At 46.3% G+C, this 27,256-nt stretch overlaps 1 protein-coding gene and 1 non-coding gene across 2 annotated transcripts; one reads left to right on the top strand and one right to left on the bottom strand.

Moving 5' to 3' along the window:
• Window positions 1-10: 10 nt before the first annotated feature.
• l(2)09851 (WD repeat-containing protein 1 l(2)09851) lies at window positions 11-24,326 on the bottom strand. The gene is made up of 7 exons (XM_037430942.2): window positions 23,971-24,326; window positions 11,048-11,189; window positions 9,993-10,131; window positions 9,221-9,431; window positions 3,011-3,150; window positions 1,503-1,700; window positions 11-833 (listed from the first exon to the last, which is right to left on the bottom strand). The coding sequence occupies exons 1-7, from the start codon at window positions 24,200-24,202 to the stop codon at window positions 501-503; spliced, it is 1,395 nt and encodes a 464-aa protein (XP_037286839.2). The 5' UTR covers window positions 24,203-24,326; the 3' UTR covers window positions 11-500.
• Window positions 24,327-25,486: 1,160 nt separating this feature from the next.
• On the top strand, window positions 25,487-25,560 carry TRNAI-AAU (transfer RNA isoleucine (anticodon AAU)). Its single transcript has one exon. It is a non-coding gene; the product is annotated as a tRNA-Ile (tRNA).
• The last annotated feature ends 1,696 nt before the right edge of the window (window positions 25,561-27,256 follow it).

The following is a 27,256-nucleotide window of genomic DNA, read 5'->3' as shown; positions in this document are numbered from 1 at the left end:
GAACAAGGAGCATTTTATTGCATCTCTTGATGCATGGAAGGCTCTTTATTTAGTGCAGTTAGATCGATTACTAGTGATTAATGTAGGGGGTCCGTCTGATGTCATAGGGATCATATTGAAAATGTCCCACTGCGGCACATGTGTTTTTGTGCACTTACCTTAATTCCTCAGTAAGTAGGGCACTGTTGTTGATAATATTGTCGTTTTAGATGTTGTCATACATTGAGCTTTCATGCTGACGTAAATTGTTATTTGACTTCAGTGTCCCTTTAAACATGCTAGAGTTACTGCACAAACCTTAAGACTGGACTGGAGCAGCAAGGCATGCCAAGAACACACAGAGCGTTTGGTATTAGGAGCACGTGTTTTTGCCTATGCTCAAATTGGTTAGTCTCGTAGTTTTGAGCAATAACTATAGCAGACCCCCGAGACTATTCGACTTGTTGCCACGAGCCGAGTCCACGAGACGGCACACTCCACTTTGTGGTCGCATCTCCTCCTCAAACACTGATAGTCCGGAACACATTGAAACCGTTCTGCGCGGTGCTCAGGATGAGGCCGGGCATCTGCGGATGCCAGTGCGCTTCCTTGATGTCCTTCTGGCCCTGGTGGATGAAGAGCAACTGCGGAGGCAGCCCCTGCAGCGCTTCATCCTCGTTCTCCTCGTCCCCGGCAGCACCTTCTGCGTCGCGGTCCCGCTCGACCGCCAGATCCCACAGGGTGAGTTGGTCGTCGCTGCCGCTGGCACAGAAGACTGTGCTGTCCGTTGGATGCCATTCCACAGAGGTGATCGGAGCCAGATGGTGCTTGAAGGTGGCGACGGGGCGCCCACCCTGTAACAAGCCCAAACGGAACGTCACTGGCAGTTAAAGGACCCCTGAGAGCAAAAGTTCAGTTCGCAACTTTTTTCTTTTTTTACACTAGTTTGTAACTGTGTGTCTGGTAATACCGAAATTAAATTGTAAATGCTCTAACTCATTGTATAACTAATGCTAGCATCGTTAATTCAGAACGATTTTGTGTCAGTTCGAAATGCCTACCTAAAGACCATAAAAAACTATAGTGCCCAACAGGAAGACGGCGCCTGAGACTAGTGCGCTCAAGCTTCGATGGAGATAAGATATAAAATCCTTGGCACACGTGGTGTCGCTGAGGCCAACATTTCAACAAACGGATTTGACTTCTTTTAGGCAGCTGAAAAAAAACAAGAGCATTTACACTCAAACTTCATTATAACAAAGTTGCATTTTGCAAGAAAATAGGTTCATTACATCTGAAAGTTCGTTATATTCCTAACACTTTATCTATTGCAGAGCTATTCTTCATTTACTTCGCTATAACCAATATTTCATTATTTCCGTCTTCGTTACACTGAGGTTAGTGTGTATTTTAATGAAAACAAATATGCTTACGGTGGCTCCAACGACACCTCGTGTTTGAAGGATTTTTTCACTAACACACAAACCTTGGCTTGACACTGTCGGGCAAAAGAGGACACCAACCTGAAAGGTCCTCAGGTCCCAAACCTTAATGGCGCCGTCATCTCCGCCGGAGAGGAGGAAAGGCTCTTTCCGGTTCCAGCTAATGACATTGACATCAGCCTCGTGGGCGTCGGTGGCCGTGAGCATGCACGCCTTGTGGGGCGCTGCACGGACGTCCCATACTCTGATGGACTTGTCGACCGAGCAAGACGCCATGACCTGAAACGTGTAGCGCAAATAACTGGTTGTCAAGTACAGTTTTCGAAGTTTAGTGCGGCAACCCTAATTTCATGATTGCCAGCTTCCGCACACACATATGCACGGAGTTTACTGAGCTCTCAGTATTTTGCCCCCCATCTCCAGAATGTTTACGAGGGCACTAAAACTGAGCAATACAAAAAGAAAATAATAATTTTGATGTACACTCAGACATCATTCTTCCAATAGATACAGTGTTAGGAAAAACCTTTATAGCGAGTCCTCGGATATATCAAAACTTATTTTCTTGTAAGATACAACATTGTTAGGATGAGCTTCGGGTGTACCTCCAATCAGGATTAACAAAGCGTACACAGATCACTGAAACATTTTCGTAAGGGCATCCGGAGATGGAGTGAATGAAAACATAAATGTGGTGGCAGATGCATTGTCATCACCAAATTAGATAATGCAAAAGCACTATTCCTGGCTTAATTTTAAAGAACAGGTGGCATGTCAAACTAACGCAAGCAGCGCAGAAACAGAGCTCTTTCAAACCTGGACATTGGCAATTATGGCATATTTTGCAATAAAATCTCTATGCCGAAGCAACCTAACGACATTACACCAATTGTGCCTATGATGGACATCATCGTAATACGACACCAGTGCCACGCAGGCACATCTAGTTGCAACTGGGGCAGATCGGAACTGAATTTCTTAATCACAATTTTAACAATGCTCGCTGTTCCAGGGTGAACAACTAATTCAAACCTAGCTTGTCACAGACATCGGCAAAATCCGAATCTGGGAGCCACGTCACAGTGTGCAGATCGTGACCGTCTCAAACCCGATTGAACCTGATCGCGATTTATAAGTGACCAAACAGCAGCGTCTGATCTGGATTCAGCCCAATCTATGCCAGCCCTGAGCAAGAAAAAAAGTGCGCATGTGACACTGGTACAGTCGAATCCCTTTATAATAGACACATGCCTGAGAGTCATTCCTGCTTTTTATACGAGGTGTTTCTTACCACGTGTGCATTTTGCTATCGTCCCAGATTTCAATGTAGGCGCAGTGGTGTCTATTACACCCATTGGTCTCCTGCATCAGTGTCTTGTATAAAGGGGTTCAACTGCATAACAAACTGAATAATTTTGACGAGTTGAAGCGCTCTGAATGACAATCTGTGACAAACTCTCCATCACATAACGTGACGAATTGAAGATGTCACTGAATCAGGTGACGTCCCATTTCCCTGGCACACAAACTACGATTTATAACAGACTAGCAGTCTACGATGCTCAAACTTCCAACATCGAATGCCCTACCGTGGCTTCATTGGGAGACCATTGGATGTCCTCAACTGATGCCGTGTGCGCCGTGTAAGGTCTCTGGTCAACATGCCAGCTGCCTTCCTGCGGCTTCCACAGGTGGATGCTCTTGAGGCAATCGCCAGTTGCTAGTACACCTGCAAGGCACGACATATACTCTTGTTTTTTTTTTTAACAATAGTTTTTCTTGGGATACCTGAATGCAGAAATTTCAGTCTACGTCTGTCTTTCTGTCTGTCACACGAAACCATTCAGCCAAAGTTTAAGCACTTGCTGAACACCCAGCCATCATGAACTCGTGGCTGCATTCATACTTGCGAGCATAGTCGATCACAAAACAAATATTACGTATATGTGAGGTACAACAGCAATACATAAGTATTAACTCTTTTGTTACCACACCTATTCAAATAGATCCCCGGTGATCGACGCTTTTGGATAATCGATTTTGGCATGTTAAATTTCTTTATCGTGCACCCAGCACTTTCTAATAGTTAGTCCAGCCACTCAACTTTAAGAATAAATCTGAATTGGCCCATTTCGGCAACAATGTGATTTTTTACAGACCTTAGCACGAACTAATGTGCGTGCATTGTTGAAAAAGTGCACTAGGCTGGCCAGCTTGACAGAAGTGCGTACCCCTCGTGATTATACTACAGCAACATCGAAGTTCTGTAATGAAAAGAATCTTTGCAAGCCAAATATCTAGTTAAAGTGTCAGCTTTGCCATTTGACTATGTTGAGCAGTAATGATTGCCAGAAAGTTTTGCCAGATATTCAATAATGAGCTGTTCCTAGGAGTCGGGGAAAATTTGTTCTACAAAAAGTATTCACAAACGTATACTGCGCATTTAAAGTGTCAAGGTGGCATTCTCCGACAGTTTTCAGCAGCTTTGGTTTTGCTTGCAGTGTTATATCAGAACCAAGGTCGCATCTAGTGTCACTAGTCGCTCTTATGACATCGTCGTCTTGCACGCATGGGTGCGCACCAGCGCTGCAAAAAAACATGCACTGCTCCAAACTGAATTGAGTGAGGTCGAGCTGAGAGTTCGACGATAACAGCACCTCAGCTTCAAATTTTATGGAGATGGTGTTTTGTGTCAGCCTGAGACATGCACATCCTTTCATGGATTTGTTTTGTTTACGGCCTCAAGTTGTCTCCTCCGCCACAACTGCGTATAGCTTCTGACCTTTGCGCACAATCTTATAGCTACTCTGGCTACATGCGCGGTCCATACTTCGCTGGAGCGCGGTGTGCTGGGGCTGGCTGCAGAGCTTCTCCTAACGGCAAGAAGGCCCCCAGAGCACATCTTGACGGTGACTACAGAGCAGCGCAAAACAATTTAGAACAGCGTGCAATATTGTCCTTTCCTTAATACAATATGCACTAAAATGCAAATAAATATGCTTGGATGCATATATTAAAACTCCAACCTATGCTGAGTGAGATGGCTCATAGAAAGAGGTGACGCTAGATTTATTAGTGAAGTTCATTGGACGTGCCATTTATTGAGGCATTATTCAGATCACGGTTATCTATCTATATTATTGGAACACCTAGAGACTCTTATCGCAAGAGAACAAAGATTTACTGAGAAAGTGTACAACTACACATGTGTCTCACGGAAAACCATGCATTGCTTCACCACACGGCATGAGCAACGAAGCAGCACCTCGGTTCTGATTTTCTTTGTCTATGTTAAGAGAAACATATTGTACAACATTCATTATTTTTTATTCTATTCCTGGGTCATTAATCTACAAAATGTACATTCTGAATCTTGTTTGTTTTGAATTTTTTTGGATATATAGAACTTTTTAATCCACTGTTTACCAGCTGGCGACCAAAAATTCAACACTTTTCAGGTTTTTATTCACTGTAAAATAATTTTGTTGCTCTACAACATATATTTTTTGGGAAGAGCATTTCGTTGTGCAAAGTTTGGTATGAGTGCTTTTCAAACTGGAGTGCTTTTCAAACTGGCAAAAGCGATCTTCCCTAGACATATGAGAAACAATCATTTTCGCACAGTAACGAAAGGGTCAAGTGGTACTGTTCTTTTACTAAAAAATACGCAGACGTTATTCTAAAGACCCTACTGTTCTTTAGGCCGCACTAACAATGCGACATGCACGAAAAAAGACCGAGAGAAGACTATCGTCTTTTGACGAGATTTGCCACGAAGCACGCATATACGTGGCCAGATTTCTTTTTTTCGAGTGTGAAGCATTTCTCAGCGAACTGCAAGCACTTTTGGCGCTTGTCTGTCTATCTAGCCGCTTACGTCTGGGTGCTCTCGCGGTCACCCCTTCAACTCTGGGTACATTAAAATTTGTATGGGAGGGTAAAATGGTTTGACGAATATGACGCGCTGGTCATGACATGAATACAGTCAACTGCAGATTTTTCGGACCCTCTAGGGAGTGAAAAACTGTCCGAAAATTGGGGCAGTCCGAAAAAATGAATGCAAGCAACAACAAAAAAAAAAAAAACGCATTACTTTACTGATAATTTTCAATGCAAGCAAAAAAAAACGCACCATTTCATTGATATTTCTCGGATCAAGAGGGTCAAGGTCGAAGTGCCAGACTTCCGGAACTCTGCCAAAGCATCAGTGGGGTGGCTCTGAAAAGAGCCGTTCAAACAAAATGCATGCAGCCGACAGCGGGTGCCATCAGGGCAGCCGGTGTTACAGCTGCAGTGGCTTGAAAAACTTGTTAATCTATATTTGAACGGCGTTCCGCTAGCATGTGATCACATTCGCCTCGATCTGAGCAAGGTTCATGTCATCACTGTACACTGATGACAGCGTCATCAATGCTCGCATCAATTCGGCGTTCGTAGGTGGCGCAGGTGTTGGTTCCTCTTTTTCGACATCGGAGTTGTTTGAATCCGCCATAACCTGACTGACTATTTCGTCGTCGGTTAGCTCTGTGCAGAAGTCGAGCTCGTTGTCAGCATCGACGAACCGCTCAAAAGTTATTTCCGTGGGCATGAAAGCACCAGCAGAGCGGAGGTCGTTGATAATATCATCCATGAGAGGGCACAAGTAAGTCACGCTGTTGCTTTTTTCAGGCAAGTCTGCTGCCTCTGTGTCGAGTACGAAGCCCGCGTGGCGAAAGCAGATGCGAAGCGTGTCTTGCGTTACTGCCTTTCATGCGTCCGCAAGCATTCGGACAGCAGACCGAAGGTCAACGCTGTAGCCTTTCAAGTTTTCCGAGCATAGCACCATGCGGTTGAGTATTACTGAACGGTACAAAAGTTTCAGATTATCCTCAAGATGTGAACAAAGGAGTTTGCTGACAAGTGTCGAAGCACCTAGGCTTAGCGTTGCAGAGCACACTTTACACGATCGCACAACTACACACTAGGCTAGCCAAACACCATGTGGGCTGCGTAAACAAATCGGCGCGACGGTGCCTCGAGTACTCCGGAGGTGGCGCTGGTGAACATTCAAGATAGCCAGCGTGGCCAGACCAAACCAGTGTGTGACGGTTAAATCTGGTTCGAAACGCTTTGCGAAAGCGCTGCGCGGGAAGCCAGAGTGGCACGCACGAGCACAAGCGCTAAAGCGAAAGGAACTTTATTGGCGCCGAAAAATTTCCGGATGGATAGTTTCGATTGTCAGCGAAACACCCTTGCACGATAAACACAACCAGTGTTAGAAATCTCGGAGGCCGTGTGTGTTTCTCGGCTAACAATCAACGAGTCCAAGCAACAGATGCCGCAACAGTAGACCGGCGCACTCATTTATGCGATCGTAATCGCGTGTGACGCAGTTGTGGTTGTTTCCACGGGTGGTCAGTGGTGGTTTCTGACCTTCCGTCGCGTCAAAAAGTCCGGAAAATTGGACTCCGGGGGGTTCGAGCGTCCGGAATTTCAGACTTCCCTATACATTGATTCTATGGGGCTCGTGGCGGTGCCCTGAAGATGTCCAAATTATCGGGCATGTCCGAAAATTCGGGTGTCCGAAAAAACGGCAGTTGACTGTAATGTCACAATCTCGTCACACATGTTATCAAACACTTTCGGAAAAACAGTCGCACATACCCGGGGGCAGGTATGTGCCACTGGTATGTGGGTTTGTGCGACAGGTGATAGACATTTCACATCTACCCAGGAATAGCGAGAGCACACATGGGTAACTTCAACGCTTGAGCGTTAAGAAAAAGCTGCCACAGGCATCGTTGATTGGACGAATGCAAACAATAAATCTCGGTTTCCCAGAAAGAATCGAACCCTAGCACTTTGCATGGCAATTAAGTATTCTAACATAGAGCCACACCAGGCCTCAGTTATACTTTTCAAATAGACCCTAATGTTTGTGTAACATCAACTGTGGTTGCACAACTGGCTATCTGATTTCATAACCATTACATATGTACTCCTATGATACAGCCGTCACGTCGAGTTAACATCAATTGTAGTTAGGCACCATCCGCTGAAGTTGATTTGTGTAGCAGTGTTGAGGGCTACCATCCTCGTGCACCAACACCAGCACAAACACCAGCGCTTCATATCAGCTTACCGCTTCTGGTGTTGCTAATTACCATCTTGATGTGTGCATCGTTATGCAACTGTAAACAACTGCTAATATAAAACATATTTGGCTGCTCAACGAATGTGCGTGCATGGATTAGTATACAGCCCCACTTTATAACATCTTGCTCAATAAAAAAATTAAACACATTCGCCTTCTCTCCGCATAACATTGATTCCCAAGGTACATGGGATCTGCCAAATTTTTTTTCTTTTTTCTGTTTTGCCTACGCTGCTCAATGCTTCTATAGGACCAGCATGTAGAGAATAGTATTGTCACAAACTAAAAAAATCTCATGCTAGCGCAGCCAGCAACAACTTGCTCAGCACATTAAATTTTAAACAACACTCTTGTGAAACCACATGCTAATATTCGGCAAAATAGATTCAGGCCACATCTCTCTTAACGGCTACTAAGCAAATGAATAGGTCCAGTCACAGCTCAAGTGACAGCAACATGGCAAAACAAAAGTAAAATAATAACTGCTAAATATCTTATGTATCCGGCTTGAAGAACACACAAATATTTAAACAGTCTCCAGGACCACATTATATATTTAAACAGTGCTTATTGTCTGGTGTTTCGCCTCTAGACTAGAAGATTTTTATATGTTTAAAACTGAAGATAAACGTAAACCAGAAAACTTTTGCCCGCTACTGCCAACATTGAGTCTTGGAAGCTTCTTGAACACTCGACTCTCACCTCGGAAAAAAATAGCTCTGTCTTTCAGAAATAACATGGCCTCAGGGAATGTTCTTTTTGCAGAACACAGTTACTGGAGTTTACATACGATCAACACATCAATGTAAACAACTGTCACCAAATGCCATTTTTCTGTACTTTTCAAACGCATCCGATAGCATTGCCCATCGCCACCTTATTTCTATACTTTCTGATCAAGTAATTGACTGACTAATCCTTTCGTGGCTTGGAAACTTCTTTTCACATCATCAATTTATGACATGAAAACTTTGAGCAAGGTCTAGTACCTATCTATAATTATGGTGCACTGTCTGCAGGTGCATCAAATTGATATCGCATAATTCCAAGGCACACAATATTATACTCCAAAAAAGAAAACCGAAGAATGAGTGGTGTTGTGAGTTTCAGTAATTGATCATTAGAATGCATAATTATATATATAATTATTTTACTATGAGTCACCTTCAGTGTTGCATAAAAATCAAACATTAGAGCAAAAATGCAAGCACAGATTCTTTTTTGGTTATACACTCAAACTTCCTTATAACAGTCACAGCTGCCACAAAAATACTTTATTATGTACAAAAATTCGTTAAAAATATTAATTTGTAGCAATATATCTATGACAGAGCTTTTTTTCATTTACTTCATTATAAAAATTAATTCATTGTATCCAGGTTCGTTTATATCGAGGTTTGAGTGTACTGATTTGGAGTAAAGAAAAAAACGTTTAATGTTTGTTTTGCCACACAGCAAGTCGAACATTGTAGAATCGCCAGCAAAATTATCCTCTGCAGCACAAAGAAGTTGAAAGACCATCAGTCCTCCTCTCAGGAAGCTTTCACGAATGTGCACGTTGCATTTAGAGCCATTCGAAGAAATACTCGGTGCGTGACTCACCTACGAAGTTTCTGTGGACAATTGTACACACAGGGATAAGCGACGAACAAGCCGGCCCACTGACCTGGCTTGGTTGGCGACCAGTCGACGGCGTAGCCCTCGGCCAAGTGACCTCCGAAGTTGAAGATGGGCTTGGGAGCCTCGTGGTTGCGCACGTAGGACGACATGGCCGAAGGATGGTCGAGCACGTGGAGAGGTCGAGCGAGGTCCCACAGGTAGACGCGACGGTTTTCCGACCACGATGCTGCCAGGGTCTTCTCACCAACCTTAGCAACCTGGAATGATGGCACTAATTGATAATATTTCTTGGTAACCTGGAATGATGGCACTAATATTAACAGTTCTTGGTGCTCGTTCACGGCGTCTACCAATTTAATTTTAGTGAATTCTCAGACTGCCAAGCCTGCTTGGGCAAACGACTGTCTGGGCACTGCAAACATGGTAAACAATATAACGCGTGCATAAAGAGAGTGCAGAACTGAGGATGCCTGCTGTTGCAGAGACACTGACTGGGCTTGACTTAGCCTGGTAAACTTATGCTCATAGTCACTGTGAAGGCATGTAAGCTTAGCATCACCTGGGAATTTAAAGTGCAAAAAAAATCTGGGAAGCGTCAAGATCCCCTAAACAGCCCCCTAGTTATAACCCTGGCTATTGCATCTTTTGGAATTCTGGATGTTACCTAATTACCAAGCTGAACTGAAAATATTAAATTTTAAAGCAATATTCTCCACCCATGTGTTGGTGTCACATTGGCCCCTTCATTAGCAACTTTTTTCCTAGAGTAAATCAACTCGCAAAATAGGCTTTTCAAACAAGATTACAAAGCTACGCACTCTGACACGGTTGACGCAGCCATTGTGCGGGATGAGAGCAGTTTCCAGCTCCGGTTTAGAGTCTTCGTCGTCGCTGTCCGAGCTGTCCTCGTCATCGCCGGCGTCCTTTTGTGATGCCTCCCTGTTTCGACTCAGGTTGCTGCATGGCAAATAATTAACATCCAGTTAGCATTAACGCTACCAGCATATCCAATGTGGAGTCAAGCGTTCATATAACTACTACAGTTAATAACAAAGCCTGTAAAGGCATGTAAATAGATATGATCACGTTGTCGTGCTTTCTCAGTGTAACCAGTAACTTGCATTATGTACTTTATGTAATTCCACCCCATATGACCGCTGGCCCTAGCAGAAGTTTGATATTACCGGAATCTTCCTCAGAGGCAGTACTGAAACTTTGTTTTATTGAAATCCTGCATAAACACACTTCATTATATGCAGTTTTCAAGTATGTGATGCATGGCCACGACGTTGTGAAAAGTGACGTTAAAACTAACATAAATATAGCGCGCGAACAAAACGACGACACAGAGACAAAAAGGACACGAAAGACACGAGTGCTCGTGTCCTTCTTGTCTCTGTGTCTTCGTTTTGTTCTCGTGCTATAACTATCGTCATGCCATACCAACTAGCCCAAGCTGCCACACTTCTAAGTTATTGATTGATGTGTGGGGTTTAACGTCCCAAAACCACCATATGATTATGAGAGACGCCGTAGTGAAGGGCTCCGGAAGTTTCGACCACCTGGGGTTCTTTAACGTGCACCCAAATATGAGCACACGGGCCTACAACATTTCCGCCCCCATCGGAAATGCAGCCGCCACAGCCGGGATTCGAACCCGCGACCTGCGGGTCAGCAGCCGAGTACCTTAGCCACTAAACTACCACGGCGGGGCCACTTATAAGTTAGAACTAAGTTAAACTGCACTGCAATAAGAAAGGTCATGGACAAATTCAACTGTTAGCAAGTGGGTCTGTGTCTTTCATATTAAGTTTGGTGATTGATGTGAAGTGACTAGGGTGACATACATAAAAGAAAAGGCAAGTCCTTTCACCTCATCTTCATCACCATGAGGTGGTTCAGGTGAGAGCGCTCGGCCTGGGTGCCGGAGGTAAGGTAGCAGGTGAGGGGGAATTGGTCTGCCCGGTCGTCACCCAAGCCATCCTTGATGATGTCGAAGCTCAGACATGGTGCGACTGCAAAGAAATTGTTAATCACAGTAATTAAAGTGTAAACATCTTAATTGCGATATGAACACCAACACTGTAAGCAGCGCATGCCATCTTCATCCGCTCTGTTTTTGCTTAAATAGCGGAAGTTTTCAGCTTATCTGGCAAACGTATAGGGGTTGAGGGAATACTGGATTTCTGGGCAATAGTATTGGCATCTTGTGATGCTCAATAGACTTGTGTCTTTGCTAACACTAAGTTTGCTTGAAGAAAAAGTTGAAGAGGGAAGCTCATGCAGTGTTAGGCTGCTGCTGAGAATTCATACTAGAAGAAAATTAGAATGCACTAGGTTCCTGCAGTAACAACTTTAGGCTTGCCCTGTTCGTCTCAGCACCGCCAGATGGCACCACCTTCCAACCCCACCCTCTCATGCTCACCTCTACAGAGTTTGTGGTATAGCGATAATGAAAAAAGTTTTACAGGCAACTCTCTAATGAGAGGAGTGTTTAGCCACACTTACATGAACGGAACAGCACCAAATTGCACTGCCTTTCACTGTTGCAGTAACTGATGCTTGGCGACAATGTTCTAATGTAACATGTCTCCCTTGAACTATTTTTCAGAAAGCGATAAGTGGAAATGAGCACAAGCCATCAGCTGTCATGATTTTCCTCTCTCCATCAATGCAATACGCAATGCAAGTTGACTAGCTGGTCTTGACTAACCCCTGACCAGGAAACTAATGCAATTAAACTTCTCGGGGCATTGTTACCATGTAAATAGATACCATGCTCTAAAAACGGGGTGCAATGCGCCGCATTTTACATACAAATTGTTGTAAGACTATTTCACACTTAAGCAGCAAGAGAGGCACCAAAGAAAATGACGTAACTTTGGAGTGTGCGGTGCGCTCTCCTCCATCTAGGTTTACACTTGGGCGTAGTGTAAATATATTAATAATATGCCTTGTTCATCTGTGTGCCTTCACATAACAATAGAAAAACAGCTCTTTATCTCAATAAGATGGTTGTATAATATTGTTACGTACAATCCAAATGGTGTACGAATAACTGTTTATTGGGGCGAACTTGTGCCCGAAAAGTAAAGGAAAATGTAGCGGCGTCTCTAACAGGCGATCAGCAAAAAGGGATCAGTCTCCGAGAAAACCCTCGAGCGGTGCACCACTTCTTTTTCGTCAAAATCCCGTGCTGAGGAGGCGCGCGCCGTCACGGCCTTTTCTTGTTTCATCATCAAGCCGCTGGTCTCTTGGTGGGGCGCACGAACTAGCGCGCGTAGTTTGAATACTGCGTTTGCCTTGCGTCATTATCCCTCCTCCAAAAACGCATCGTCCCGATGCGTAAAAGCAGTGTTGCTGAGATGGTCTGAATGCGTGGTTTCCATTGGAGAAATAGGTATTCCTCATAATCGGGTGTGTATAGTTCGATGTTCATTGCCTGTCATAGTATGGCTTCATTCTGACTACATGCACGATTTCTGTGCTCCTTCGGCATCTTGATGAGCTGACTTATCCTTCTGGTGACACCTCGTAGTTCAAGGAGCTGACGCGACGAAGGACTCGGTAAGGGCCGAAATAGCGGCGCATGAGCTTTTCGGAAAGGCCAGGCGTCCGCACGGGAGTCCAAACCCAAACTAGGTCGCCTGGTGCGTAGTCGACTCCTCTCCGACGAAGGTTGTAACGGTTTGCATCCACGCGTTGTTGTTGTTTTATGTGATGTCGCGCCAACTGCCGTGCTTCTTCGGCTCGCTGAATGAATTCGCTGATGTCAGGCTTGTGCTCTGTATTGTCGCCTACAGGCAGCATTGCATCTAATGGTGTGGTAACTACTCGACTATAGACTAGCTGGAATGGCGTCACTTTAGTAGTCTCCTGCACAGCAGTATTGTAAGCGAAAGTGGCGTACGGTAGTATCTTGTCCCACGTACGGTGCTCCAAGTCAACGTAAATGGACAACATATCGGTTAGAGTTCTGTTGAGTCGCTCGGTTAGCCCATTCGTTTGGGGGTGGTAAGCCGTTGTTTTCCTATGACTTGTGTGGGTAAGTTTCATAATGGACTGTGTCAGATTGGCTGTGAATGCAGTTCCTCAATTCGTGATAACCACCTTTGGGGCACCATGCCGTAGTACAATGTTAGTGACGAAAAATTCAGCTACTTCTACAGCCGTGCCCCTGGTGAGAGAGGCTGTCTCGGCATACCGGGTTAAGTAGTCTGTCGCCACTACTATCCATCGGTTGCCCATTGATGACGTAGGAAATGGACTAAGTAGATCCAATCCTACTTGTTCAAACGGAGACTCAGGTGGTTTGATTGGTTGGAGAAATCCTGCAGGTTTCAATGGAGGCGTTTTGCGTCTCTGGCAATCTCTACATGTCCTTACATAATGCTGTACAGCATCCAGTAACTTTGGCCAGTAGTACTTGGTGCGGATGCGAGCCAATGTTCTACTCACTCCGAGGTGTCCTGCTGCTGGGTCATCGTGGCAGGCTTCCAGGATTTCGGGTCGCAAGGCCGAAGGAACGACGAGTAGGAATTTTTCCTTGCTGTGCTCGAAGTTTCTCTTGTATAAAACGTTATTTCTCATGAGGTACGAGGACAATCCCCGGACGAAAACTCGAGGAACACGCACGGGTTGCCCTTCCAGATGCTTGATCAGTTTAAGCAACTCCGCGTCAGATCGCTGATATTCAGTCATGTCTGCGGTGCTGACGGCCCCGAGAAACGGAAAGTCGTCTCCATCTTCCACAGGTGCAGATTCCATTGGTGCGCGTGACAGGCAATCAGCATCACTGTGCTTGCGACCCAACTTGTATACGACTGTTATGTCGTATTCTTGCAACCTGAGGCTCCATCTAGCAAGTCGCCCAGAAGGGTCCTTTAGGCCTGCGAGCCAGCACAACGAGTGATGGTCGCTCACTGCTCGAAATGGTCTACCATATAAGTACGGTCGGAATTTCTGTATGGCCCATATTACCGCCAGACATTCTTTTTCCGTCGCCGAATAATTTATTTCCGCTCTCGATAGAATGCGACTAGCATAAGCGACCACTCTTTCCTCTCCGTTTTGCAGCTGCACAAGGACGGCGCCTAGTCCCAAATTGCTTGCGTCCGTGTGAATCTCTGTTTCGGCTTCTTCGTGGAAATGTGCCAGGACGGGGTGGTGTAGGAGTCGCTGTCGTAGCTCATTGAACGCCTCTTCTTGCTCGCTTGTCCAGGTGAAAGGCGTGTCTTCTTTCGTCAGTCGGGTTAGTGGCTCCGCAATCTTCGAAAAATCTTTGATGAATCTTCTGTAATAGGCACAAAGTCCTAAGAATCGTCTCACAGCCCTTTTATCTGTCGGTCTAGGAAACTTTTCTACAGCTGCTGTCTTTTCGGGGTCAGGTCGAATGCCTTCAGAGCTAACCACATGACCGAGGAAAAGCAGTTCATGAAAACCAAAATGGCACTTTTGGGGTTTTATCGTCAGCCCTGCTGAACTAATCGCTTCGAGCACAGTCCGTAGTCGTTCCACATGCTGATCGAAGGTGGCCGAAAAGATCACGACGTCATTGAGATAAACAAGGCAGGACTGCCATTTTAACCCGGACAGCACAGTATCCATCATCCGCTGAAATGTGGCGGGTGCGGAACAAAGGCCAAATGGGAGTACCTTGAACTCGTATAACCCATCTGGGGTCACGAAAGCAGTTTTCTCGCGATCTCGTTCGTCCACCTCTATCTGCCAGTATCCGCTCTTGAGGTCTAGAGAGGAGAAGAATTTCGCGTCTCGTAGTCTGTCAAGGGTGTCATCGATCCTTGGAAGGGGATAGACATCCCGCTTTGTGACGACATTCAATTTTCAGTAGTCAACGCAGAAGCGCAAGGTCTGGTCCTTTTTCTTTACCAGTACTACAGGTGAGGCCCATGGGCTGGCCGACAGTTGAATTACGTCGTCCCTGAGCATTTCTTCAACTTGGCCTCTGATGACTTCTCTCTCTTTTGGTGACACTCGGTACGGGTGCTGGCAAATAGGTCTAACAGATTTATCGATTATGATGCGGTGTTTGATTATAGATGTTCTTTGCACTTTCGATGACGTGGAAAAACATGAGGCGTACTCCCGTATAAGGCTCTCGATTTTTTGTTTCTGGTTCGGTGATAGGGCTGCTTCGATGTGGATAGATGCGAGTATGGAATCTATTCCGTCATGGTGCAGTGGTGCAGTCTCGGAAGAATTCAAATCCGTAATCGGAACGTAGTCGTGCAAGTGACCAACAACAGTTCCCTTCGCAAGGTGCTGCACCTCATTTCGGAAATTTGTCAGGAAGACACTCGTACACCCATCACGCAGTCGTACAATACCTCTTGCTGCACAGATCCCTTTCTCGAGTAATAGCCCAGTATTGCTTTCTGCCATTCCTTCATAGTCGTTGTACACATTGCTTTTTATGGTGACAACGATGATGGATCTTGCAGGTACTGTTACATCATCACCTGCAATCTGGAGCGCATTGAATCGTTTTTCACTCTCGAATGTCGCGATGGCGTGTTTCGTCGAGAACGAGACGCACGTTTCCTGCAAGTTTATCACTGCACCATTGGCCTGCAAAAAGTGCATTCCGATAATTACATCTCTTGAACACTCCGACAGGACAATGAAGCTGGCGACGTAGGTGAAGCCGCGTATCCCGACTCTAGAGGTACACATGCCTGCCGGATCGATAAGGTGTCCCCCGGCGGTTCGCACTTGTGGTCCTATCCAAGGGGCCAGCACTTTTTTCAGCGTTCTGGCAAGTCCCCTGCTCATGACGGAATAGTCTGCGCCTGTGTCTACCAAAGCATTCGTTTCGTAGCCGTCTATAATTACCGACAAATCAGAAGCGACGTTACCATTTCCGCACGTAGTCTCGTGTCCATCATCACATTTTGAAATCGGCACTGGAGGTTGTTTTCTTGCATCGGCAGCGGCCTTACCTCCCCAGGTCGCCGATTCTAGTTTTCCCGAAGCGGGCTTTGGGGAAGTCGCCTCGGAGAGTTTGAAGATGGGCGCGGACTTGGTGACCGATACCTCAGTGGCGCTGTCGACCGAGACTGATGCTGCTGCGAGGAGTGAGCACCTTGACGCGTTGACAACTACTCCTCGATTTCAAAAGGTCGCTCCCCATTCCGTGGACAGGCAGCGTTTACGGGAAAACCCCGAAGTCCAGCTCGGCGATAATCACACATCCGGTAAAGATGGCCGGCTTCGCCGCAGTGGTAACAAAGCGGAATTCGATCAGGAGTGCACCATATATCAGCTTTTCGGATCCTAGTCTCGGCTGGGGACGGCGTAAATCGAGGTTTCGGCAGATGCGTGCTTGCTGCGGCGAAATAAGGTCCAGGGGCGGTGAAAGGAGGTCCAGGGGCGACGAAAGGAGGTACAGGGGCGCTTCTCAGTACCTCGGCGTACGAGACTGCGGGCTGCATCGGAACCGACCTTGAACAGGCTGGGCTTGTGGCTGCTGCTCACGGACTGCCTGTCTCACCTCCTCCCGAACAACTTCCGCTAATGACAAGACCGTTGAGGGGTTGCCGTTTAGCTTCTGGAGCTCTTCTCGAACAACCGATCGAATGAGCTCTCGTAATACGTCGATGCCATTCCCGAAGACTGCTGACACCGCGTCTATGGATGCGACGTCAACATCTCGATTGTAGTGCCCCGCTCGCTGTTGCAGAGTCTTTTCAACCGCTGTCGCCTCGGTGCGAAATTCAGTGACGTTCCGCGGGGGACATCGGAGCAAACCAGCAAAAATCTCCTGCTTCACTCCACGCATCAGGTGCCGAAGTTTCTTGTCCTTGCTGATATTTTGATCAGACCGGCGGAATAACCGGCACATGTCTTCCACGTACACTGCGACGCTTTCATTGTTGCGCTGGTTTCTTGCTTGCAAGGCAGCTTCAGCTCTTTCCTTGCGGTCTGTACTCGGGTATGTGGCCAGTAGCTCCCGTCGGAAATCATCCCACGATCGAATGGTACCTTCATGGTTTTCAAACCACGTTCGTGCGCTGTCCTGCAATGCGAAATAAACTCGGTGGAGCTTCCGTTCTTCGGTCCATCCGTTGCAGTTGGCGACGCGCTCAAAACCCTCCAGCCAATCCTCGGCGTCTTCATGAGGATCGCCATGAAGAGGGTCCGGCGTCCGTGGCTCATCGACCACGACGTGCGTGGCAGCGACTGGAGACGAATTGGCGTGTGCGGCAGCGGTTTGAGACGACATTTCGGTACTCTCACCGGAGACAGCTGGAGACACTCTGGGCTCTCGTGGCAGGGGAAATTCCGGCGGCTCACCACGTAGACGACGGCTGGAGCGCTGATGAACTGGCGTGAGCTCGGTTGGTTCGACTGCTCGTGGTTCCGGGCTGCTTCCTCGAAGTCCAACCGGGTTTGGGATCATTACCCAGCACCTCCACCAGAATTGTTACGTACAATCCAAATGGTGTACGAATAACTGTTTACTGGGGCGAACTTGTGCCCGAAAAGTAAAGGAAAATGTAGCGGCGTCTCTAACAGGCGATCAGCAAAAAGGGATCAGTCTCCGAGAAAACCCTCGAGCGGTGCACCACTTCTTTTTCGTCAAAATTCTGTGCTGAGGAGGCGTGCGCCGTCACGGCCTTTTTTTGTTTGATCATCAAGCCGCTGATCTCTTGGGGGGCGCACGAACTAGCGCGCGTAGTTTGAATACTGCGTTTGCCTTGCGTCAATATGATACTGATGTGGCTGTTCAAGCCAAGCCAAGAACTTCATAGGTAGCAGTTACTTTCTTTTGATTACAGTTCACTGCACTTCTACTTATGCAATGCATCAGATAAGTTCTCAACATTAATGTGCTCACGCTAAAAGCTTGCAATTCAAGCAAACCGGCAAGTGACGCATTAGTACAAAGAAGTATTTGGTCCTTAATTAACATCTGAAAGTGCAGCAAATAACAACAATCGTGATTGGAGGCCACAGATCTCGACTGCACACGTCAAAGGAATAAAGTCCCTAGAAATTGAGATGGATGGATGGATGGATGGATGTGGCTGTACCCTTTAGATCGGGCGGTGGCTAACGCCACCTAGCCGTAATACTTAGTGAACTAACCATTAGATTTATCTTTTTTTTTTCCTTTAAATAGTGAGGTTGAGGATTCGTACTTTGCAGTGAAGGGTTTAATTTTCACTCGTGCCTTGACTTTAGCCACCAATCAGATAACCTCCTTTTGTTAAGTCTACCCGCTTAAAGTCTATTTTGCCCTCCCTGTCCCTAAACCCCAGTGCTTTGAAAAACTCTGCGCCATCATCCTGAACTATAGGGTGAAGCCTTTTACAAAACATTATCAAGTGTTCGGCGGTTTCTTCTTCCTCTCCACACGCACTGCATACTGTGTCTACCCCTTCGTATTTGGCCCGATATGTCTTGGTTCGCAATACTCTTGTCCTGGCCTCAAACAGTAGAGAACTACCCCGAGTATTATCATAGATCCTTTCCTTGGCAATTTCCTGCTTAAAAGTTCGATAGATCTCTAGTGCGGACTTCTTAATCATGCCGATTCTCCACATGTCAGTCTCCGTTTCCTTCACTTTCTTCTTAACCGATAGTTCTCTTTGGTTTGGCCACCTGTTGTTTTCTAAGTATTTACCAGTCAATTTCCTGGTTCGCTTCCTCCATTTTGTATCGACATTCTTCATGTACAAGTAGCTGAAAACCTTCCTAGCCCAACGCTCCTCCCCCATTTCTCTCAATCGCTTCTCAAATTTTATCTTGCTGCTAGCTTCCCTGCCCTCAAATGATGTCCATCCCATATCACCGCGTACTCCCTGATTTGGTGTATTCCCGTGAGCTCCTGAGGCAAGCCTACCTATTTCACGTTGCTTAATTTCTAATCTTGCTTGAACTTCTGATCTCATGCACAAGACCGCATTGCTGAACGTCAGCCCAAGAACCATGACCCCTTTCCATATTCCTCTCACAACACCATACCTATTGTAATTCCACAGTGCCCTATTTTTCATCACTGCTGCATTCCTGTTACCTTTAGTCGTCACGTATATTTCGTGTTCCCTTAGGTACTCGGTCCCCTTGCTTATCCATACGCCCAGATATTTGTATTCATCTGTTATTTCTAGCGTGACCTCCTGTATTCTAAGCTCACTACCTTCGTTATCATTAAAAATCATGACTGCTGATTTTTTCCTTACTGAATCTAAAATCTAACCTATCTCCCTCATTACCGCAGATGTCCATCAATCTCTGCAAATCTTCCTTGTTGTCGGCCATTAGCACTATATCATCTGCGTACATTAATGCTGGTAGTGCCTTATCAATGAGTTTTCCTTGTTGGACTAAAGAGAGGTTGAAGCCAAGTCCACTTCCCTCTAATTTGGCTTCTAATCCTTGTAGGTACATCATGAATAACAAGGGTGACAGTGCACACCCCTGGCTAAGTCCCCGTTTCACCTCTGTGGGCTTGGATACCTGTTTTTCCCGATTTATAACTACCTTGTTACTTTTATAGATTTCCTTTAAAAGATTAGTGACTCCATCTTCCACTGTGTCTAGTATTCCCCACAAGTCCTCTTGAACCACGCTATCGTACGCTCCCTTGATATCCAAAAATGCTAGCCACAGGGGCCTGAGTTCCTTTTCTGCTATTTCGATGCGCTCCGTCAGTGAGAACAGATTGTTTTCCAACCTCCTGTGTTTCCGAAACCCATTCTGCAGTTCCCCCAGCACCCTCTCATCCTCTATCCATGCCTGCAGTCTTTCCTTTATAATCTGCATCGCCAGCCTGTAGACCACTGATGTCACTGTTATAGGACGGTATTCGTTTATGTCATCTTTCTCCCCCTTTCCTTTATAGATCATGCTCATCCTGCTAAGTTTCCATCTATCAGGGACTTCACCATCGATTATTGTTCTGCTCACTGCCTCTCTCAAAGTCTGTTAAGACTTCGGACCCAATATGTTTATCAGCATAATTGGAATGCCATCTGGGCCTGTTGATGTACTACTTGAAACTCTCTTCTCAGCCCTTTCCCACTCTCGTTGTGAAAATGGAGCCATTGTGCCACTTGATCCATCCCTGTCTATTGTGGTGCATAAGGCACTTCTTTGTTGAAATTTTTCTGTCCCCCTTGTTCTTATATATTCAATAGCTTCATCCCGTTCTAGCCTAGCACCTTGATCTGTAGTTATAAACCTCTGCTCTAGGTTTGTTTCATTTCTTAGGGAGTTTAGATGGTTCCAAAATTTCGCAGCTGCCTTTCTGTCCTTTTTATGTACTTCTGCCAGCCACTGAGCACCCTTTCTTCTAATCTTTTCATTGATCAGGAGGGATGCTTCCCTTCTAGAGCTTAGAAAGATTTCCCATTTTCTTTCAACATCATCTGTCGGTTCACCCCATTGCTTAGCATGTCTGTGTTCCCTAGAGGCTTCCTGACGTTTTGCTATGGCTCTCTTAACTTCCTCATCCCACCAACTCTTGGGCTTGTGTCTTCTTTTCCGGGGTGACTTGTCACGTGCTTTAGCAAGCTCTAGCCCAAACAGTTTAGTTAGATTTGTGTATGTCCACACAGTTTTATTATCTTCAGTGGTTACTTTCTCAATTTGTTTAGTAGCAATTTCTATTTGCCTTTCTGAATGAAAATTTTCCTGTAGTTGCTCATCTTGTCTCCTTCCCACTTTCGCTGCTCTTCCAAAACTTAGCTTGATACGTTTGCGATCACTACCCAGACTTCTGGAGCCACCTTCATCTATGGGCATTCCCCTGAGCTTATCATACATCCTATGTGACAACAGTGCGTAATCTATCGTTGACTGCAGCCTTTCTACCTCCCATGTTATTTGACCTTCACACTTCTCGGTACTGTTGCAAATGATCAAATCATGCCTTTCACACATATTCATGATCATTTTGCCTGTTGAGTCAGTATACCCATCTATATCTTCTATGTGCGAATTCATATCTCCTAATATAATTATCTCGCACTCTCCTCCTAACTCCTGAATGTCATTTGATATACACTCTACCATTGACTGGTTTTCGTCTCTGGCCTTTGCTCCCGTCCACAAGTACACGAAACTAAGGAGTGTCATATGCCCTGCCACTTTCCCTTTTAGCCATAAATGTTCCTTGCATCCCTGCTTGACTCTTTACCAACCCATGCTTTTATGTATGAATGCACCAATTCCACCCCCCTTTTTGCTGCCTTCTGTTCTATTGCAATATTCCCATACGTAGTCCGGATTGCAGGGTGGTTGCTCCAGGTACCGAAGATGTGTCTCCACAACCCCATATACCATCAGCTCCTCCTGCCTCAACTGCTCTTCTATCTCTTCCCACTTTAACCTATTCCTGCCACCCTGCATGTTAATATAGCTTACGTCTGACTTAGCTCGGCCCTTGTGCCCCTTTAGGTCCGTCTTTGGCTACACTGTTGGCCTCAGGGCTCTGGGTCCCCCTAAAAAAGCTATGGCTTGGCGACCCATTCTGTTACCGACCCTCCTGCCCGTTGCTCCACTGTAGTGAATGCCATCCTGTGCAAAGGGGCGAGCGCCGGGCTCGTACACGTCTTAGTTAACTTCCGTTACGCTGTATCCGAGTTGCCGGCTCAAACCCTTGATCACACAATTGGCCTCCACTACCCTCCTTTCAATCCCACGAGGCTGCCCCCAGACCTCTGGGACTGTGCATATGGTCACATGCACACTCCCAGAGGTTTTTCGGAGCTTACACATCCCATCCTCTTTCTCTGAAGGTTCTGATCGTTGCCCTTCAACACATCATTGAGCCCAGCATGAATATTGACTAGATTTTTGCCCTCAATGCTGTTTTCTACAACCTCCTGAGCTTTGGCCAGTGCATTCACCAAGCTCTTCCCTGACTGTGCCTCCACCCTGACTCTCCCATCTTCCTTCACTGTCTTGAAGACAACATCCCTAACCCTGGCCACGTAAGAGTCCCCCACCACTAGGACCCTTCTACGCTCCAATCTCTGGCTTCCTGTTTGTGATGGCGCCCCTGTTTGCTTCACCTGTTTCTCTTTCTGCCATCTGTCCTGTGTTTCTGCCCTGCTTGATGACTGCTGCGCCACCGAGCTGTATGTTCTCGGAGCCTCCGTGCTGTGGCCAGACACTGCGGCCCCCTGACCTCCCTTCTCGCCTGTTCCTTCCCGCCTGTCGCCTTCTCCGCTACCTACGCCTTCCGTCTCACGCCGCTTGTACCGAAGCGCTTGTAGCAACACGCTGCGGCACTCAATCACTCAATCACTAACCCGACAGATCAAACCGCTATTCAAGATGACCTTAACCACGTGCAGGACTGATGTGAAAGCTGGCTTATGAAACTTAACCCTAACAAATGTAAAACAGTCTTTTTCCACCGCCGTAGCAACCCCTCTTTGTTCCCTTACTCAATCGCTAACGTCGCCCTCGAACACGTGCAATCATATAAGTATCTCGGTGTCACCCTGTGCAATGATCTTAACTGGCGCCTGCATGTTACCAACATTAGATCATCTGCAAACAAATCCCTAGGTTTTCTGAAACGTCACCTTCGGCACGCCCCGCAGGACGTCAAGTTACAGGCCTACAAATCCCTTATTTGCTCTAAATTGGAATATGCCTCTGCAATCTGGAACCCACACCAAGCATATCTCATCGACTCACTTGAGGCAGTTCAAAACCGTGCTACTAGGTTCATTCATTCTTCGTATTCGTATAATATTAGTGTATCATCCCTCAAAAAAGAATCTGCTCTTTTAAACCTTGACGTTCGCCGTCGCATTTCCAGCCACTGCCTGTTTCAGAAAATTTTTCACAGCCCATTCCGTCATCCCTACATTGTTCCACCAGCCCGCATATCCCACCGCACTAGACATCCACTTCAAGTTGCCCGTCCACGCATTAGAACGACCACTTTTTCTATGTCCTTTTTTGTACGGACTGCAAACGACTCGAATGATCTTCCCCACGACGTCGTGGCCATTTCCTGTCCATCAACATTTTTCGACCAACTGTCTGCACGTCTTTCGCAATGAAAACCCGTGTCAATAAAAAAAAAATTTATTTGTTAACCCACCCCTTATGTAATACCCCCTCGGGGGTCTTTATGGAAATAAAGTGAAGTGAAGTGAAGTGGAGAGTTGAGCTAGAGAGCATAACTCCATCATCACGGTGGTGCGTTGTGTGCGTGGTTCTTGGCAAATCGGCTTTCAAACTTCAGTGGCAACACATCCCATTATTGTATGATGGCTCAGTTGTTGACGCTTTGGTGTTATGTTAAGAGAACTACCACAAGATGTTCCCTTGCCCTCACGTGATTGTCCCAAGTCACACTTTTTTCCTGAATGCCCCGCCGCGGTGGTCTAGTGGCTAAGGTACTCCGCTGCTGACCCGCAGGTTGCGGGATCGAATCCCGGCTGCGGCGGCTGCATTTCCGATGGAGGCGGAAATGTTGTAGGCCCGTGTGCTCAGATGTGGGTGCACGTTAAAGAACCCCAGGTGGTCGAAATTTCCGGAGCCCTCCACTACGGCGTCTCTCATAATCATACGGTGGTTTTGGGACGTTAAACCACACATATCAATCAATCAACTCTTTTCCTGATACCGCCGTTAATCGGCCAAACAGCGAAGCAAGGTGAACAGGTATGCCTTACCAAATATTATAGAAAGAGTGCTGCAGCGCATCATCCACAATAGGAAAGAATCGAACTGCTCTCAGCACTGACTACTGATAACCTGCGTGAAGCGAAGATCGCCTAAAGAAAAAAATTCTTTTTTTCGACAAACCTGTGGTGGCCTGGTGATACACAACGTATGCCGACTGATCGCACTCCAGTTCCTCGCCGTCTTCGTTCGACGTAGTGGTACCGGGCACGTAAACACGACGCTCAGCCGCGCCGGCACCTGGGGCACCGACGTTGCCTCCGTCCGACATGTCGTCATCGTCCTCGACGTCCCCGTCGTCCATGTCTTCGAAGTCGGAGTCCGAGTTCGGTGCGTCGCCGGCCTCGTCTGCCATCGTTTGTGTTTAACAGCAGCTGCGTTTTGATATATTGGGTTCACGTTACCGGAGCTGTGCACACGGAAAGACAGCGGCGCACATGGGAATCGATCAATGGCGGCGCCCATGAAGTGATGCCACTGCCGATCCGAAATCCGAATAACGCCTGCGGTTAGAGGCGAAGTCCAGAGTTAGTCAGTAACTCTGGGCGAATTAATCAGTAATTGTGTAAATAATGACAGCTATTACGTCTGTTTTTACAAGAATAAAAGCATAGCCTTGGATACCGGTAATATAGAAAACGTTGGTAGGACATTCAGGTGAATCAATCAAGTAGGTCACCGTCATTTCAGAAGCGTTATCGTAATTCCCATTCGATCGTTTAAAACCTGACTCAGTAATGCTTTCCAGAACCGGCATAGTACAAAGAAATGTCCTTTCTGACTCGTTTCACCATTGTGAAGCAATTTTAGCATCTGCCAACAAGATAAATGAAAAGTTGTAGCGTATAATGAGTGTATACTTATTCTCAGCATTTTTTTTTTCGGCTCCCCACCGGGGGATAAGGGCGCGTGAGAGATCGTCCAGTCACCACGTCTCCTCTCTGTACGCGTGAGAGATCTGAGCTACAGTGAACTAGAATCCTTCTAGTTCACTGTATCTGAGCCGCCGCGCGCGCATTGCGCCATCTTGTTGATAATGCTAAAAACACATTAACTCGCCCTCCCCTCCCTCTCCCTGCTAGCAGCGGTGAGTGGTAGATATAAATAGCTTGCCGTTCAAAGTATGAGAAGTAGTTTATGGTGGTAGAGCAGTTAGCGCATCGTATTCGCGATGCGGATGTCCCGCGTTCGAATCCACGCTTTCGTATGAATGTATCTTTTAATTTTTTTCATATATATATATATATATATATATATATAAAGTAGGAGTAATAATTCAATGGGCCAGTTAGTCTTCGTGAAGGTATGGGATATGGCACAACGGGAGCGTTGTGCCATATCCAATCATTATATTTATCCTTGTTGACAACGCTCCCGTTGTGCCATATCCCATACCTTCACGAAGACTAACTGGCCCATTGAATTATTACTCCCACTATATATATATATATATATATAACACAATTCTACCGCACTGAATTTATTTCCTTGAGTTCACGACACAGTGACTTGACTGATGTATTGATATAATTATGAAATAAACTTTGATAAACACTTAATTATTTTATACACGTATAATAGGAGCCGTAGTTGAAGCAATGGCTTGGATTATGAATAACACCGCACCTTTCATCCATCTGGCCTGCTAACTCAGTCGGTTAGAGCGTCGTGCTAATAACGTGAAGGTCGTAGGTTCGTTTCCTCCGCAGGCCATTTTTTTGCTTTATTCTGTTTTTCTTTTTAGATGCAAAGCATTTTTTAGCTAAGTTCGGCGACTTTGAGCATCTAGCCGCCTACGACTTTTAGCTCTCCAGGTCCTTTCGATCATGAGATCGATACCGAAATTTATACAGCATAACATGACTGTATGACGAGCATGAGTGACTAGTCAAAACGTGAAAATCATAATATGTATGTCACGATTTACGTACCATTGTCTTGCTGCTCTAGTGGTGGTTTCGTTCACATGATATATTGCAAAACTGGTATGGTATGACATGACCGCATGACGAACATAAGTGGGAGGCCCTAACGTGGAAATCATGGCATGCATGACGTCATGTAAGTCATGGCTACAAGCCAGCTCATGATGCGCTCTCGGCCGTTTCGATAGCTTCACATATATCAAATTTGGTATCACGTAACTTGAATGGACGACGAAGTCAAATGCCCGTCCAAACATGTGATAACCATGACATACGTACGTCTTATGTAAAACATGACTATAGATATACATGCTACGCTCATAGCGCGCTCGCGGCCGTTTCGCTAGCTCCACATTTACCAAATTTGGTTTTACGGGACGTGAATGGACGACGAAGGTAAATGGCACGTCCAAACATGATAATCATGAATCGGAAGTCACATACGACATAATTTACGTCCACCTCGTAGCGGTGCGCTGATTTCTAAGTGACATATCAACCTTCCTCATTCGTGCTTCGCATATCGTCGGTTCCCAATGTACCCGGGATCTGCCTTTTTTTTTAATGCCTGTTTCCTTGCGCAACGTGCTCAAGCGTGCACCGAAGGACCAAACAAAGTTCATCCATCCATCATTACCACTTCACTACCGCTTAATGGTACTTCACATCGCGTTATACCACTTCATTATCGCGTTATGGTTTCTAAAAACTATACATTCATTGCTTTGTTGAAATCTGAGTGGTGCAACTCAACTTGATGTGCAAGCGCGCCCATCCAGGCCACGAACGTGTTTGCTTACGCACGAGCAAGAAGAAGAATATAAAAGCTCGCGATATGAAACAGAGAGCGTATGGGAAACTTTTACGAGCGAATGGGGTGGGTGGGTGGGGTTTGAGTGATTTTAAATGAAAAGAAGATAAAAGTGAGCCCCGTAACTGTCTCTCAGGAGGAGGACACCTCAACAGTAGCTCACGAGGGATGGGGGTAGAGAAGGGATTAAAAGGATAGGATTAAAAGGTAAAGAGATCGAAAGAGAGAGGAAGGAGAGAGCGAGGCGCAGGGACAGCGAACGACGGAAATAACGAGATGACAGGGAAGATGGACACGGTTGCAGGAGTTCGAGGACGGGGCACCACTGGCGAGAGCTCTTGTCGGCGTGAGGAGATGGCGTAGGGCAGGTCCAGTAGGTCAGCGCTACGCTGTCGTCGAAGATCGGCGTCAGGAGATGACGAAGAGCCAGCCCAGTCGGCCAGAGCTACGCTGACGTCGGAGATCGCGAGGGCACAACCAGTCGACACGAAATCCAGCGAGCGAGGAGCGAGCGAATGGACGGAGAGCCTTCGTTGGGTGGGGCCCTCATTCCAGGGCTCCATTGCCTTGCGCGACCCTGTGAGCCCGCTGGACCAGCTGCTGCTGTTTCTGCCGGCGTAAGCTGTGCAGTACAGGCTCCCAAGAATAAAAGGGTTGGGGCTGAGAGGAACAC

This window comes from Rhipicephalus microplus, chromosome 7 (genome assembly GCF_043290135.1).
Source record: "Rhipicephalus microplus isolate Deutch F79 chromosome 7, USDA_Rmic, whole genome shotgun sequence".
Taxonomy (NCBI): Eukaryota; Metazoa; Arthropoda; class Arachnida; order Ixodida; family Ixodidae; genus Rhipicephalus; species Rhipicephalus microplus.
Note: the sequence above shows the minus strand (reverse complement) of the source record. Positions and strands in the feature narration are given on the sequence as shown.